This window comes from Drosophila montana, unplaced genomic scaffold (genome assembly GCF_035044405.1).
Source record: "Drosophila montana isolate Dmon_TW-CO22-7 unplaced genomic scaffold, ASM3504440v1 contig_1688_1, whole genome shotgun sequence".
Classification (NCBI taxonomy): Eukaryota; Metazoa; Arthropoda; class Insecta; order Diptera; family Drosophilidae; genus Drosophila; species Drosophila montana.
Genome location: NW_026996617.1, coordinates 175,377 through 191,453, shown reverse-complemented (window position 1 = coordinate 191,453; position 16,077 = coordinate 175,377). Strand labels below are relative to the sequence as shown.

Genomic DNA, 16,077 nt, shown 5'->3' with positions numbered 1-16,077 from the left:
TCCCGTCTTAATCACATAAGGTAACTATAGTGAAAATTTCAGCTTCCTAGCTCTTACGGTTTGGGCTGTGCGTTGATCAACAATCAGTCAGTCAATCAGTCAGTCAGTCAGTCATTCAGTCATTCAGTCAGGACAAACAGTTTTATTTATAGAGATAGTAGTCGAATAGATTTGGCTGGAGTAGGATTTGGAATGGAGCATGAAAAACTCATGTTTCCATCATTCGAATGGCATCTAAATCATATCCGTACTCCAATTGCAACCGATTGTTTCTAGAGGTTCTATCTAAAGTTTTCCCATATTAAGAAATGCATACGTGAAAGTTTGGTTGAGATCTTGAGAAACAGAAAAGTTTGCACAAAAAGATTAAAAGAAATAGGAATTGAACATCAACTTGAAATAAAAGGTCGATGCTGACGTTGTGTAAATAGGTTGAGAGCATAATTAAATAATTGTTCATATCATTGGATTGTTTATCTTGGAGCGTTAAGATATGGTGGACTGATTATGATAAGGCTACATCATGTTTCGTCAAGACATATTCCATATTGAGACAGTCTATCTCACATAGGAGTCAGCTCTTTTTTAAATATATATACTTTTAAATGTGTAGAACTCAGCAATGTTTTCATTTTTTATAAGTACATACACTGAAATATACTAAAACAGATTGGTTTATTTTCACAATATGATATATGGATATATATTTTTATTTATATTTATATTTATATTTAATGCGCAGCTGCATGTTCGAAAGAGTTAACAATTGTTTTATAGTAGATGTAATGTCCGAAATCGGAATCGGAATGGGAATGGGAATCTGACGCCCTTTGGAGCTGCGTTGCACCTAACAAGACTTTCGTGCAGCAACAGATTGTTGGAATAATACTCGAAACAAGAATACATATACAATAGTATCATATTATAATAATAATATACATACGTACACATTAACAATTGCATAACAGGGAAACAAACAGAAAAAAAAACAAAAAAAAATTGTATGTTCAACGACACGAAAGAAAAATTGCTTTTAAAAAATATGTTGTATGTGGTGTGGGGGGCCGCAGATCGGATCGGATCGAGGGCAGCTTAGAATATGGGTATATAGTTGTCGATCTTGGCGCGATGCTTCTGGGCGACGCACTCGGCGATCCAGACAATGTTGCGGCACTCCTGCTCCTTGAGCTTTAGGTACGCGTAGAAGACACCAAAGTGGAATTGCTGCAAGAACGCGAACACGTTCAGCTTCACCTCGTGCTCGAAGAACTTGTCCTCGAGCGTCTTGTCGCCCGGATTGTTGCCGGAGCCGTCAAACAGCGCCGCATACTCTGCATAGTACTCGGCGACGGTCTTCACCTGCTCGTAGTCGTCGGCGCGCGCCAACGCTGCCAATCCATCGGGATACATCTTGCCGCAGTTGGGGTACAGCTTGGCGCGATCGTCCTTCGAGAGCTCCGTGCCGAACGAATTGATCGTTATGATGATCGCGCGACGATCAGCCTCGAACTAAAGAAGTACAAGAATTAGCATAGAAATATATAATGGACATCATTTAGACTAGAGCCCGGCATCGTTTAATTGATTTGCAAACTCAGATACTCAATCGAGCCGAACAAATTCACTTAAAGTCAGTTCAACCTGTTCGAGTCAGCAATGTATATGTTCGGGCTTGTTTGTTCGAGTGCGATTGGGTTGACTCGATGCCGGACTTTGTAATGTACAAACTTACGGCCAGAATCTCGCACATGACATCGGCGGTGGAGCCGCCCATGTTCTTGCAGAAGTTGTAGAATGCCTCCAGGTAGGCTTTGTACAGGGTGTTGCGAATGATCTCAATGTTCATCTCGTCCAGATCCTGCTCGGAGATGCAATCAACAAAGAACGGCGCCAGCGGCGTATCCACCAGGACAGCATTGTAGAGCTCAGCGGGCGTCGATGCCACATGTATCGCCTCCATCTGCTCGAAGCTGCCCAGCGGATGGCATTTGGGTATCAGCTCCGAAATGGGACGCTGGTGCAGCGTGCCCGTAATCAGCAATATGATATTATCGATCATATAGCCGTACGTGATGAAGTCCAGGAAGTTGGACAGCGGCTCAACCGCATGGTTGCGCATATGCTGGAACTCAATTACCAGCTTCTCGCGCAGCTTGTCATCGATCACGGACACCGACAGCGGCGACGGCTCGTTGGCCAAAAAGCTGCCGTAGTCCGTGCCCTGCAGATGCAGCTTCAGATCTGAAAGTTCAAGAATAGGTAAATTATGTGTGAAATGTGGCCGCAATCATTTTAGTGGGCGTTATCGACGGATTAAAGCAATATTCTCGCTTTTCGGCATATGAACAGGGTAGTATGACAACAAATCACAAGGCAAGCTTACGCACACAATCAAACACACACACACACACGCATACACGCATACATAGACGAGCTGATAGCAGTGCTTGATTTAGTCATGTGACTGGGCAAACGGAGGCCACTGGAATTGGAATTGGAATTGGAACTTACCCTCCAAGGTCTCGCACTGGACCAGATTCAGGTAGTCCGCCTGCTTAAGTATGCCGCACTTGAAGCCGCGGCACAGGCCCTCCAGATAGCCATTGTCAACGTTGAACATGAATCCCGAGCTGTCCATTATTGTGACTTACACACACGCACGCAGAGGAGGGAGAGAGAGAGTGTGAGTGAGATGGTTGGAAATGCGCTTCAACTGTTGTTGTGGTTGGTGGAGTTGGCTGCTGGTCACAGTTTGGCACTCGTTCGGCTGTTTGAGTTAAATGGAAATTAACTTTTCCAACGTAGCAGCGTTCACGAAATTGCAACCTTTATTATTTCTCTATCGATCGACAAGTCATATGATTGCAACTGTTCTTCTTCTTGTTCGTTTTTTTCACCGTCAGCGAAAAAAGTGCTAAAAATGCCCAACGTCAAATGACCAACAGCCCTGCCAACTTGTGTGCGCGCAGCTCGCGGCGCAGCGTTGGCCAGCCCTGGCAATGTGCATGTGCTCGAAATCATATTTTGACTACGGTCACTTTGAAATGGCGCCAAATTTGAATTGTAAGCGAAAAAGTGTATATATATATCAGTTTTATTTATATGAACATAGATTGAATACTTTTAAGGTTTGAAATGCAATCATACACGATATTTGTATACTTAACTCAATATATATATATATGTGTTGAATCATATGACATTTTAATGGCAAAGTGTGTGTGTGTCTAAAGTATTTTTTCTCCTTAGCTCTCCTCTGCTCTGGTCACACCTAAGTGGCGGTAAATTTGAATTGTAAACTGCACAAACTGCTGTTTAGATTTCAATATTGAATAAATAATTGTAGATAAATAAATTTAAAAAAAATATAATATGTTGCATCTAATGACATTTTAGATTTTTTCGCTGTTTGGATCTGCGTTGGCTCTGCTCCAGAGCCGCTGCCTCATCGTAGCTGATGTAGTAGAAGGCGAACCACATAAAGATGAGCATGTCGACAAACATGAGGCCCGCGAACAGGAAGAACTCACTCGCCTGCGACTCAAAGAACTTGAGCTCGGCAATTACCACAACGATGACATTGCCAAAGGCCACGGTGAGCAGCCAGAAGGCCTGCAGCAGGGATTTCATGCTGGGCGGCGCCTGCGAGTAGGAGAACTCCAGCCCCGTTACGGAGAACATGACCTCGCCCAATGTCATGACCACATACTGCGGTATTAGCCACAACATGCTCATCGAGTTGGACGCCGTCACCTCGAACATGCGCGATACGTAGCCCTCGCTGGCCTGGCCAATGACCAGGGCGTAGACGCCGCCGGGGCGCAGCAGCTGCCGATGGAGCAGCACCTCGCCCGTTAGCACCTCGTACTCAATGGTGCTCAGCTCGTGCAGATCGTGGCCGCGTGCCTGCATATCCAGCGCCGTATTGCCAGTTTTCACCTCCCTCCACTGGATCCGGGTGCTGGCCGGCAAGTTGGCCAGCGTGCGAGCCAGCGCCAGGGACTTGTTCGACTTCTGCAGCTCGTCCACGTACCAGAGCTTGGTCACGGTCTGCGCGGAGCGCAGGAAGAGCGTGTGCGCCGTCGCCTCGTACAGGAGCTGGGTGCCACCGTCCAGCCTGGGACAGCCTGCAAGCAATGCCACCCTGCCATGGATCACTTCCGCTCAATTCGACCCCTCCATTTTGGCCAACTCACCTGCCGTCAGATTTTCAATGCCGTAGCTGAGCGTAAAGCTGCCATTGCCGGTGGCCACGTTGCCGCTGGCGTAAAAGTCGATCCCAATTAGGGTGATGTTGCTCCCGGCTGCCAGGTTGCTGCTCACCCGGTAATCGCAGCCGGGTATCCCGTTGAAGATGCGCAGCTGGGTGCTGCCAGCGCCTGGTACAATCGGATAGGTGCGCTGCAAAATCGGACTAGCTACAGTAAACACTCGCTTGAGCGAAGCCCTTCCACAGCCAGCAAATCCACCTCGAGTCTTAAGATAATTGTCATTGACATTGGATACCATTGGAACGTCTTACCAGGCACTTACATCACACAAGGTGGAACACCATTCAGTCAGTCAGTCAATCAATCAATCAATCAGTCAGTCAGTCAATCGGTCAATCAGTCAGTCAATCAGTCAGTCAGTCAGTCAGTCAATCGGTCAATCAGTCAGTCAGTCATTCAGTTAGTCAGCCAGTCACTCAGTCAGTTAGTCAATCAGTCAGTCAATCAATCAGTCAGTCTGTCAATCAATCGGCCAATCAATCAATCAATCAGTCAGTCAGTCTGTCAATCAATCGGCCAATCAATCAATCAATCAATCAGTCAGTCAGTCAATCAATCAATTGGTCAGTCAATCAATCAGTCAGTCAATCAAGCAGTCAGTCAGTCAGTCAGTCAATCAGTCCGTTAGTCAGTCAATCCGTTAGTCAGCCAGGCAATCAGTCACTCTTTATGCCAGTCAATGAGTCTGTCAATCAATCAGTCAGTCAGTTAGTCAATCAGTCTGTCAGTCAATCAGTCAGTCTGTCAATCAATCAATCAATCAATCGATCAATCAATGAATCAGTCAGTCAGTCAGTCACTACAAACAGCTTCATATATAGAGATATACGAAGATACAAATATGTATTCCCGTACATATTCTTTTATGCGGACAGTAGATAGAGTAGAGCCGTGGCTGTCCGCTCAAGCGTGCATTCACTGTACACCTACCTTGTCTACGCATTGGAAGCTTGAGGGATTTGGAAAACTGTAATCTTGGGCGCTGGGCCAGGGTGCAGATAGGAAAGGGGAGATAGGAAATGGGAGATAGGAGAGAGGTGCAGATAAGATAGAGAAGAGGCATAGAATGGCAGCGAGAGAGAGAGAGAGAGAGAGCAAGAGAGAGATAAAGACAAACACAGAGAGAGACAACTATGATTACAATTTTTGATTTATTTATATAAGATTAGTTTAGTTAAAATTTATGTCTTGGCATATTCAACAACGCCCGACCCGTCCGATCTGCGTGGATCGTTGACCCGGGCAGAGCTTTACACTTACATTGTAAATTGGACACAAAGTACATATATGAATTATCATAGGAAGGGGGAAGGGAGGGTTTTTCGTTTTTATATATATATAATACACAACATTAGAGGAGGGGTGGGGCGTGGCCTAGCCATCGATCTCCTTGCCCTTGTTGTCGACGCCCGTCTCGAGAGCCTTGATCTGGCGATTGTCGCCGTTGGTCAGCGGCTCGGCCTCCTCGACCCTGTTGGGGTCATTTGGCTTGTAGTTGTAGGCCATGAACATGAAGAGCAGCATGTCGACGAACATGAGGCCCGCGAACAGGAAGAACTCGCTGGCCTGCGAATCGAAGAGCGCCGCCTCCGCAATGATCACCACAATCACATTGCCGAAGGCGACCGTAAGCAGCCAGCAGGCCTGCAGTACGGACTTCATGCTGGGCGGTGCCTGCGCGTACGAGAACTCCAGGCCCGTTACAGAGAACATGACCTCGCCCAATGTCATGACCACATATTGCGGTATTAGCCAGAGTATGTTCATCGAGTTGGGCTCCGTGACCTCGACAAGCTTGTAGCTATACCCGCCGGAGGTCAGCTCGTTGAGCAGCAGGGTATAGACGCCGCCGGTGTGCGCGTGGACCGTACCGAGTGTCTGGCTGTCGATGGAGATCTCGTAATTGCCGGAGGAGACGCGCAGTCGGTACGTCTCGTTGGCATTGTACTCGTAGCTCTCCTTGCTGCTCTTCAATACAATCTGTCGCTGTTGCTGGACGTTGCCGACGATGCGGATCAGCGGATAGCTGTCGGACGGTTTGTTCACAAAGTCCTCCTCCCAGAAGGATTCGCCGGTAATGTTGCGCCTGTTCAGGAACAGAGACCAGGCCTTCTTATCTGTTAGGGTACGGCTGCCGCCTGCATAGGCATGGCAAGCGGGATCCGGGCTGCTGATCGTATACTCAAAAAGAAAGGTGTCGGGCACAAATACATCCTTGTCCGTGAACATGCTGTACGGCTCCACGGTGAAGGTCTTCAGCGAGTCGCTGTTGCTGGCAAAGTTGTAGGTGCAGTCCTCGGTGTTGAAGACGCGCAGCTGCGCATTCCAGCTGTAGGGTAATGCGGGATAGGTTTTCTACAGCGACACCAAGTCGTGCAAGGAGCAGAGAGCGGAAGGGTGTGGAAGAGGAAGAGAGAGAAAGAGAGAGAGCGGAAGGTAGAGTAGAACAGTTGGTGCTTTGGTGCAATCAAAGTTGAACAAGAAGCTGACAACGACAACGACAACTGGGCCCCAGTTAACTCACCTCGAGATTGAGCTCCACAATGCCCGAAATGATGAACGCAATGCCGGCCAGGATGCCGCCCATGGTGAGCTTCTGCAGCGGACGCCGTATGCCGACCAGTCGCAGCACCGGATAGAACGCGACATCGTAAAGGGGAATAAAGACCAGAATGAGCAGCGGATTGAGCACTTGCAGCTGATCCGGCTTCAGATCCCAGGAGCCCATATCGCCGTCCATGCGTGTCGCCTGGAACGTCCAGCGGGAGCCCTGCTGATCGAACAGTGCCCAGAATATGGGCAGCGGCAGATAGAGGAACAGAACACGCATCAGGACTTTAACGTCGTCGATCATCTGGCGATCGTACTTGCTGTCCGCATAATCGAGCCAGTGTTCGCGCGGATTGGTCTTCTTCTCCTTGCACTTGGTGGTCAGGGCCGTCCAGATGGTGCTGCTCACCAGCACCACCATATTGCCGGCGGGTGGCTTGATCTTGTAGAGCGGTCGTCCCAGCACAAAGATCACCACCGAGACAATCATGAGGACGGCGGGCACACCGAACGCCAGCGGATAGCAATTGATGTCGTCGAAGCAGTGGACATCCTCGCGCAAAATGGGCGTCACGCTGGTCGAGATCAGCGATCCGGCATTGATGGAGAAGTAGAAGAGCGAGAAGAAAGAGGTTATCTGCTTCAGCTGCTCCGGCACCTTGAACTGATCACCGCCAAAGGCCGACACGCACGGCTTTATGCCGCCCGAGCCGAGGGCAATTAGCGCCAAGCCCAGTATGGTGAATGTTTCCAGCGGCAAGTTGAGCGGTCCAATGGCGCCGAGGGTCAACAGAATCGATCCGCATATATAAACCAACGACAGATACAAAATTGTCTTGAACTTGCCCAGCCACGAGTCCGAAATGATCGCACCAAACACGCACAGAAAGTAGACGAACATCGTGAAGACATGGAACACCACGGTGGCGGTGTCATCCGAGTAGCCCAGCTTTCGGCTCAGATAGAGCACCAGCACAGCTGCAAGAGGTTGGAAAGGAATCAACAGGAATTAGCAAGGTTGTCGCCGGCTTCGGCCCGGCTTCTACTCACTGCGCATGCCGTAATAGTTGAAGCGCTCGCAGAACTCGTTGCTGATGATGAAGAACACCGACTTTGGATAGGGCAGTTTCTGGAAGAAGAAGAAGAAGAAGAAGAAGAACACGCGAATGGGAGTCGATTAGATGTAAACCGAGCTAGGTTTGCGCTTGAGGCAATGCGCCTACCTTTAGCTGTCCTTCCGCCTCGGACACATTGCCGAAATCCTTGCTCTCGTCTGGATCGATGCCATTCTTCTTGGGCTCAACAAAATCGGCCAGAGCCTTGCCATTGCTCGCCGGCTCCTCCTGATCTGGCACAGATCTTGCTGCGGCTGGAACAAGACTTGACTCTACTGCGGGAGCTGTGGCCGTTTCGCCTGACGCTTCGACCGGAAGAGCTCTGGACTCGGACTCGGACTCGGCGCCGACAGTGTCCACAGGATCGCCGCCTGCCTCGGCGGGCTTGATATCTGCAACGACAGCTTGACGGAATTAGTCGGCTTCCAGGCTTGGTTTTCGCGACAGCAGAGCCCACCCAAAAGCGGCACTATCTCCTGAGGCGTTGCCATTGCGAACTGTCGCTGATTTCATCAGCATGGGCAACCCAACTAAATGTACTATGCATACTCTCTATTGGGATGGGGCGGATCGCAGACGTTCATAAACAAGCATTAGACCTGTCAGCAGACATAGCTGAGCGGGCTCCATATATGTATGTACGTCGGGGTATCCAGATAACGTACTCGAACTTGTCTGTTTCTCATATCATAAATGGCCAACACGTATCAACTATCTACGGAAGCGATTTCACAAGCGACATCTATCCATATCTCAATGCAAACAAGCATTGCTGTGAGTAGAGCAAATGCAACTCTGCTCTGCGAGTTTCATAGCAGTCAGCTGCTAGTCAGGAGCAGAAGAAGAAGAAGAAGCTGAGAAGTGGACAGCCATTGCAAGGAAAGGCTTGTTGGAAGGGAAGTTGATAGAACCCGACCAATAAATGTATCTCAATGCAAACAGGATTTGCTGTGAGAAGAGCGAATGCAACTCTGCTCTGCGAGTTTCATAGCTGTCAGCTGCAAGTCAAGTAGCTGGAAAGTGAACAGTCATTGGAAGGAAAGGCTTATTGGAAGGGAAGTTGATAGAACCCGACCAATAAATGTATCTAAATGTATCTCAATGCAAACAAGCATTGCTGTGAGTAGAGCGAATGCAACTCTGCTCTGCGAGTTTCATAGCTGTCAGCTGCAAGTCAAGCTAGTCAAGTAGCTGGAAAGTGGACAGTCATTGGAAGGAAAGGCTTGCTGCAAGGGAAGTTGATAGAGGCCGACCAATAAAGACGACGATTAGCCGCTGTAATCGAGTGCTCGCTAATCGCCTGCACTCGATAAACATTTTTATGTTGGCTTTATGACTGGCATTAGCCAATAATAATGTGCCGAGTTTTACGCACATCCGTCGCCGCGTCACATCGCGGCCATAAAGCGCCGCAGACTTGAGGCCAGGCAATTGCTCTGGAATTTATGCGGCTTGGCTCCTATTCGATTTTCGTGTATATCAGAGCGCTTATCAAAGTCAGGTATCGCGGCGCGGCAATTGTTTGAAGTCGGGCAATCGCAATGTCAATCGCAATGCCAGCCCATTGGAACTATCTCAAACTAATTTGGCCAAAATTAAAAATGCCCATCGACATGTCTCCATGGATACTCAATTGCCGATTGTTAAATGGAAATTAGACCTAGCTAGCTTTACCCGAGCATAACTCGCAGATTATAAGCTTAGCAGCTTTGGGCTTTGGTTTATACACACTTTGGCATGCCATATTTAGGAATTGAGAGTTTCATTAAGATCGGACCATAAAAACCGAAGTTAATGTCCCCTTTATAGTGGGTCGCCAAGGCAAGAGGACGGAAAAGGGGCGAAGAGTGGCGAAAGGCACTGTGCAAATGTCTGTAACAGGCAGAAGGAATTAGATCAGATCCCATAAGCCAGATGCATTTGAAATGTTGAATATAAATAGCCAAAAAGCTAATCTTTTTTTTATCGGTATATATCTAGGAGAATCTCTTTAAACAATATCGATTTTGGGACATGATTTCTTAGGGATATAAATATAGAAATCTTTCTACTTAGGTTCTCGTATATACATATATAAACAGATGGAAAATATTTCAAATTTTGGTTATCTTCAGCATACGCCACAAAAATAAAATTAAAAATAACAATCAAGATTTCCCTTTTGCAGCTTGAACCTTTTGCTTAAGTAAAATGAAGTTAAAATTGCATTTTGATCGGACTATAAGCACCGAAGTTAATCAAGAATGCATTTCCCTTAGGCTGGGGTATTTTAACTTAATTTAAATTCAATTTAATTTAGAACAAGTTTTTCTTTTTTAATTTAAATTTAATTTAATTTAAAACAGTTTCTCTTTTCTAGTTTAAATTTAATTTAATTTAGAACAGTTTTTCTTTTCTAATTTAAATTTAATTTAATTTAAAACAGTTTTTCTTTTCTAATTTAAATTTAATTTAATTTAAAACAGTTTTTCTTTTCTAATTTAAATTGAATTGAATTTAGAACAGTTTTCATTTTCTAATTTAAATTTAATTTAATTTAAAACAGTTTTCATTTTCTAATTTAAATTGAATTTGATTTAGATAAGTTTTCATTTTCAATATTTGTTTTCTTGTCATTCGAATGATTTCATGATTTTCAGCTAGAATAATCTTCTAATTCAGAGTAGAGAGAGAATGTGTCTATGTCTTGGACGGACATTTTCCCAGTTTCCGACACTTTTTGTTGCATAGATATTGAGTTAGAAAAATATCAAACGGGCGACGAAACATTCCCAATCTAAGATTATCCAAAGTAAGCGAATAATTTAAGAGCTCTATTTCGAGCGAGTTGCTAAAATATATACTAATATATATATATATATATATATATATATATTATTTTAATTGATATGTACGGGCTTATTGGTTTTGGCCCATATTTCCTACTTTATGGCCGCACTTGGCTGGGTAATCGCTTTTGCCGGCTGCACGTGCAAATTTGCTTAAGTTTTTATGGCACACGTACTTTTTTTTTGTTTGTTTTTTAAGCCCATTTGGACACATTTTAATGGAGCCTTAAAAACTCAATTTGCCAAAAGGTCACCCAATTTAAGCCAGACAGATGTCTGGCTAATTGATTACGCCCAAATTGCCAGCTGCTTTAATCTTTACCCCTTTCCTCCCCCTCCCCCTCAGGGTAAGCTTTAGAGAGCGTAGAGGAAATATGAACAAGAGCAGAAGTTTATCCGACTAGCAGATACCCTAATAAATGCAGAATGGAATTGTTGCTGACACTCTAAAAAAAAGAGAAAAGCTCGCTCTATATAGAAGGATAGACAAGTTCTCTGGAGAAGATCTAGATCTAGATCTGCGAGAGATATCGAGTTGGATTGGAACTTGGAAGGAAGAGCAGAGTGAGCTCCGCCAGGAGAGTGCCACGTTCTTCTAGTTATTTATTAATTCACTTGTTTATTTCCCATTCCTTTTAATCCCGATAGATATCGAGAGATATCGAGTTGGATTGGGCTATATTTCTTGGAGCTTGGAAGGAAGACTGCCGGTAAGTTATATTATATATGTGTATATATTTATATTTCTTGATTAAATTGTTTATTTGCCGTCATCTAAACTAATCGTATTCTTCTTTATCTTGTTTACAAGCTCATAATGAACATTTTTCAATTTAAGTTCAACAGAATTTTCTTTTGTAGTTCAATTTTCATTGAATTTCCTGATAAAGCCAGTTGCCTGTGCGAACTAAGGATACAAATTAAGTGCGAACTTTTGTAGTTAAAAGTTGGTTCGTCTGCGGTGTGTTCACTGTACATTAATCGATGCATAACAGATGCACGAAATCCTTGAGCTGTGCTTGATAAAAAGTAGGGGTAAAGCCATGTGGAATACTATCTAAAACTCCGGACAGTCGGGACGGTCGGGATTGTCGGGATTGTCGGAAAGGCAAGTCGTAAATTAGAGCTGGGCCAAAATGGGAATACCAAAAGTGGTTAGCATTCGATTTGGCTTATCATTATATGGACGGGCCTTATCGGCGATCTATCTGCGGGGCTATATCGCTTGTTTGTTTGGCTGTGTTGTGAACAGCGAACTAACTGATTTACAAGCGATTAAGCCGGCACTTTGTGGTTACTGACTGGCCATGTTTATGGGTCCTTTGTGCCAGCGATAACGCCAAAGAATTGGCTTGAACTGGCACTAGCCAACGGCACGTACTTTCCCACGCAGCAAACCAAAGGCAGAGCATGGCCCAAGCTTGTGCGTGGCGCATTCCTTAGACAACTCTAACACGTTCCGGATACCCGGTATCTATCGTACATACTCGCAGATACTCGTACATACACGTAGATACTCGTAGATACTCGCCCATACTCGTGCTCGAACATGCGGCTGTGATTGACTTGTTTGCCGTTAATTAACGGTTGGCAAGATGTATTACCAAACTGTGCTCTCGCCTTAATTGCCGGCTTATCAGCAACATTTTGGCAACTTCTGGCTAAAACAATTACTCGAACCTAGCAACCCGCTCCGGCCAGGCAGCAGCTCAGCTGAGCTCAGCTCGAGTCAGTGATTCAGTCGATCCGTTTAGATTGCAGCCAATTAGTCATGCGGCAACAAATGAAATTTAGTCGGGTGCCCAACGCCGGGGAGTACCGATTTCGACTAGAACACAATACTATATGCAAACAGACGACGACAGGCACAATGGGAAAGTGTCTAAGGTAATGCCCAGATGCACTCTGGCAAAATCGAATACAACAAATGCTCCTCAATTGACTTGAACATGACTTTCACACACAAAATACTCTATTTATACTCATTCCCGATCGAAGCTCGGTCCAAGAGACTCAAAGCGAGTACTCATATCCTGGTATGAGACAGAGAGAGAGAGAGAGAGAGAGAGAGAGAGAGAGAGAGAGAGAGAGAGGGAGAGAGAGAGAGTATGCAAATGACTTTAGTTTGACATTGAATGTGAGGCTGTTCGATGCCAATTTTGCGCTGTGCTTATTAGCCAAGTTTGGCATTTGGCATTGTCTTTCGAACCGAACTCAAATCGAGCCAGACCCGAAAACGGAACGAAGCGAACTACAGTGAAGACCCGCTATGAGGCCAGGGCTGGCGCACTTGAGTGCTTATCGGCCAGATAAGATTGGCTCGAATATGATTTAGTGCAGAGTTCTTGGAAACGTGCGACGCGACGGCTCAAACTCAACCTGACTAAAGAAATAACGCCTAATCGCCTATTATATGATAAGACCTATCTGCAATGTATACAGATTATTTATGGGAGAATTACTTAACCTTTTGTTGACAACAAATCAAATCAAATCAATGCAAGCAAAATATAGGGCATGACTCGGAGTTGTTTTTGTCCAGATCTATTCGATCTGTTTGACAGCTTCGTAAATTCTCTCTTTGAGTATTTCATAGTTTATTACTTTGGAGATTACCGTGCATAACTCGAAGATTATAAGCTTAGTTGCCTTGGGATTTGGTATATACACACTTTGGTATGCCATATTTAAGTCTTGAAAGTTTCATCAAGATCGGACCACAAATAGCCGAGTTAATAGAGACTGTATTTTTCCCATATATGGTGGGTAGCCAAGGCAAGAAGAAGCACAGCCGCAGCTTCGACTTCGAATAGCGTCGACTATTTGTCAACTACTTTTTTTTTGTTCTCGCCTTTGTTTGGGGAACCCTTAAGAATTTCTTTGAATTCGAGTTCTTATCGTGCATATAGATGGAATTAATCCTATTTTCAATTAGAATTTCTTTACTTAGAGTTCTTATCGTGCATATAGTTTAAAAAAGTACCGTTTGCATGATCCGTCATGTTGTTACTGGCTTGTAATCACTTCACATCCGTTAGGCAACACTTGAAATCAGAAGAGAGACAATGAGAGAGAGAGAGAGAGAGAAATCAGAACACGATATTTAATTCGGAAAGTTCAAAAAAACACTAAAATTAATTATTTAGGTTTAAGTTGTAAGCAAAAAAAATTGAAAAAAAAAAAACAAACAAACAAAAATTAAATCATTAATTTGCCGCCGAACTGAACTTGAATAATTTATTTCGTTATTGTAATTAGCACGTAAAGCGTTCGCCCGCAGCGAAGCACGCGAAGCAAAACAAAAATGCAATAAAATTAAAATGCAAAAAGTACAACAACAACAGCAAAAAGAAAAAAAAATGAATGTAAATAAACAAAAAGTCAATAAGAGTTGAATTGAGAGCGCGCCTCGACAATATAAAACATGATTTTAATTATATTCGTCATTGCAGCAAGTCGAATAACTCACATCAGAAGCATTTATGGTAACGGAAAACAACAACAAAAACAAAAACCAAAAAAAAAATAACGAAAAAGAACAAACAGTTAAACGCAACAGTTACAAACGCGAAGTGGAAACAATTGTAAGCTGGATGCGCGCGGATTCGTTTGATCGATGCGCGTCCAATTCCGCCAACGGCAATCGACTGACTGATGTCCGATGCGTGTAAGTCAACTAAGAAGCCGTCGGATGACGGACGTCGGCGTCGACGTCAGCGTCGGTGACAACTTCGAGCTTGACGTCGACTGCGCGCGTGCCCTGTGAAGGCGTCGGCGACTACTTCGAGCTTGACGTTGGCTGCGACGCCGACGGCGACTGCGCGCGGTCCCTGTGAAGGCGTCCGTATCGGCGACAATTTTCTGCTTGACGTCGACTGCGACTGCGACTGCGCGCGTGCCCTGTGGCGGCGTCGCTGCAGTCTGTTTTCGGGCACCGTTAAATATGCCGCTAATCGCTTTTTTTTTGTTAGAGAGCTTGGCCAAAAGCTTATCAGCGAAAAAAAAGCTTATCGCTGCAGCTGAAGTATTTACGAGCAGAAAGTGCGCGCGTCCTTCGCAGCTCGCAGGTAATTTACAGCCAGATATCGCAACGATCAGAAGTCCGATATAGTATGTATCTATGTATCTACAACTGCATGCATCGAGTTGGGCTCTATCTCAATGCTTGTTTGGCCAGGGGCATCCGATACCGTTAGCGGCGCCTTATCTGGCAAACAGCAGCCCTTGTCGGAGTCGTGTCTGCGGCGTCATTAATTAAGCTTTTTTTTTGTGTCAATTCATTTCTTATCGCCGCCCGGCAGATAACTTTAACTAGTTGCCAGTTGAGGGTATCTACAAGTACCGTTACTTTTCAATTACAACCCAGATACACACATATACATACATATATTCTTGTCAGACAAAAGGCAAGATATCCTTGCTTCCTTCCTTCCTTCCTTTCTTCCTTCCTTCCTTTCGTTTTCTATTGGCCACAATGTCCCGTTAATGGGCTTAAAGGCCTATCACCAGTTTCTCGCTGAGATCCATCCATTGATCTTATCTAAGGCGAGCGCTGACTTGGCTCTGTTTTATATGCCTAATCGTTCCGGCGATAGCCGATAATCGACGGCCAATACCCGATGGCTGATAACTGTGCATGGAGCGCACATTTACGATTACCCATAATTACGGGCACAAAGATTAGCACATTCATGTGTAAGTACAGGTATGTATATCGTAAACATGACTATTGCATTGTACGACCGAGTGTTATTGGTGTTGTTATTCCAATCGGCGATTTATGGACTTTTTTTTTATACCCTTGCAGAGGGTATTATAATTTTGTCTCGAGAACGAGACATCTCCGAATCCATTAGGTATATATATTCTTGATCAGTATCAACAGCCGAGTCGATATAGCCAGGTGCGTCCGTCCGTCCGTCTGTCTGTCCGTCTGCTTCCATGCGAGCTTGAAGAAGTCCCTCTTCCTGCTGCACGCATTGCATATGTCGGAACCGGCTGGATCGGAGCACTATATCATATAGCTACCATAGGAACGATCGGTCGAAAAGAAGGTGATTGTATGAAAAACTTTTTTGTTTATCAAGATATTTTGACCAAACTCGACATTTATTTGTTTCACTATGCTCCCTATATATATGCAAAATTCTATCAAGATCGAACGACTTTATCATATAGCTCCCATTGGAACGATCGGTCGAAAATTATGTTGTTCTATAGAAAACTTTTTTGTTTTTCAAGATATTTTGACCAAACTCGACAGTTATTAGTTTTACTATACACCTCATATATATGCAATATCCTATCAACATC

General features: G+C 44.8%; 3 protein-coding genes across 4 annotated transcripts; all 3 read right to left on the bottom strand.

Annotated features, from left to right (window-relative positions):
* Positions 1 to 1,073: 1,073 nt before the first annotated feature.
* VhaAC39-1 (V-type proton ATPase subunit VhaAC39-1) lies at positions 1,074 to 2,893 on the bottom strand. The gene is made up of 3 exons (XM_064700337.1): positions 2,512 to 2,893; positions 1,733 to 2,241; positions 1,074 to 1,509 (listed from the first exon to the last, which is right to left on the bottom strand). The coding sequence occupies exons 1-3, from the start codon at positions 2,636 to 2,638 to the stop codon at positions 1,093 to 1,095; spliced, it is 1,053 nt and encodes a 350-aa protein (XP_064556407.1). The 5' UTR covers positions 2,639 to 2,893; the 3' UTR covers positions 1,074 to 1,092.
* Positions 2,894 to 3,192: 299 nt separating this feature from the next.
* LOC135440906 (solute carrier family 15 member 1-like) lies at positions 3,193 to 4,509 on the bottom strand. The gene is made up of 2 exons (XM_064700321.1): positions 4,197 to 4,509; positions 3,193 to 4,127 (listed from the first exon to the last, which is right to left on the bottom strand). The coding sequence occupies exons 1-2, from the start codon at positions 4,507 to 4,509 to the stop codon at positions 3,382 to 3,384; spliced, it is 1,059 nt and encodes a 352-aa protein (XP_064556391.1). The 3' UTR covers positions 3,193 to 3,381.
* Positions 4,510 to 5,403: 894 nt separating this feature from the next.
* LOC135440919 (peptide transporter family 1) lies at positions 5,404 to 14,398 on the bottom strand. Of its 2 annotated transcripts, none has more exons than XM_064700336.1 (6): positions 14,309 to 14,398; positions 13,748 to 13,808; positions 8,045 to 8,328; positions 7,872 to 7,950; positions 6,796 to 7,799; positions 5,404 to 6,626 (listed from the first exon to the last, which is right to left on the bottom strand). In XM_064700336.1, the coding sequence occupies exons 2-6, from the start codon at positions 13,764 to 13,766 to the stop codon at positions 5,646 to 5,648; spliced, it is 2,367 nt and encodes a 788-aa protein (XP_064556406.1). In that variant the 5' UTR covers positions 13,767 to 13,808; positions 14,309 to 14,398; the 3' UTR covers positions 5,404 to 5,645. The 2 variants fall into 2 exon arrangements, with proteins under 2 accessions (XP_064556406.1, XP_064556405.1); XM_064700335.1 differs by lacking the exon at positions 14,309 to 14,398 and adding an exon at positions 14,234 to 14,305.
* Positions 14,399 to 16,077: the final 1,679 nt, after the last annotated feature.

Coding starts and splice junctions, on each gene's coding strand:
- VhaAC39-1 (XM_064700337.1), bottom strand. CDS start 2,638: ATGGACAGCTCGGGATTCATGTTCAACGTTGACAATGGCTATCTGGAG. Junction 2,242..2,511: donor CCAGTGCGAGACCTTGGAGG/GTAAGTTCCAAT, acceptor TTGAACTTTCAG/ATCTGAAGCTGCATCTGCAG. Junction 1,510..1,732: donor TCATGTGCGAGATTCTGGCC/GTAAGTTTGTAC, acceptor GTACTTCTTTAG/TTCGAGGCTGATCGTCGCGC.
- LOC135440906 (XM_064700321.1), bottom strand. CDS start 4,509: ATGGTATCCAATGTCAATGACAATTATCTTAAGACTCGAGGTGGATTT. Junction 4,128..4,196: donor CATTGAAAATCTGACGGCAG/GTGAGTTGGCCA, acceptor CATTGCTTGCAG/GCTGTCCCAGGCTGGACGGT.
- LOC135440919 (XM_064700336.1), bottom strand. Junction 7,800..7,871: donor CAACTATTACGGCATGCGCA/GTGAGTAGAAGC, acceptor AACCTCTTGCAG/CTGTGCTGGTGCTCTATCTG. Junction 6,627..6,795: donor TTGTGGAGCTCAATCTCGAG/GTGAGTTAACTG, acceptor GTGTCGCTGTAG/AAAACCTATCCCGCATTACC.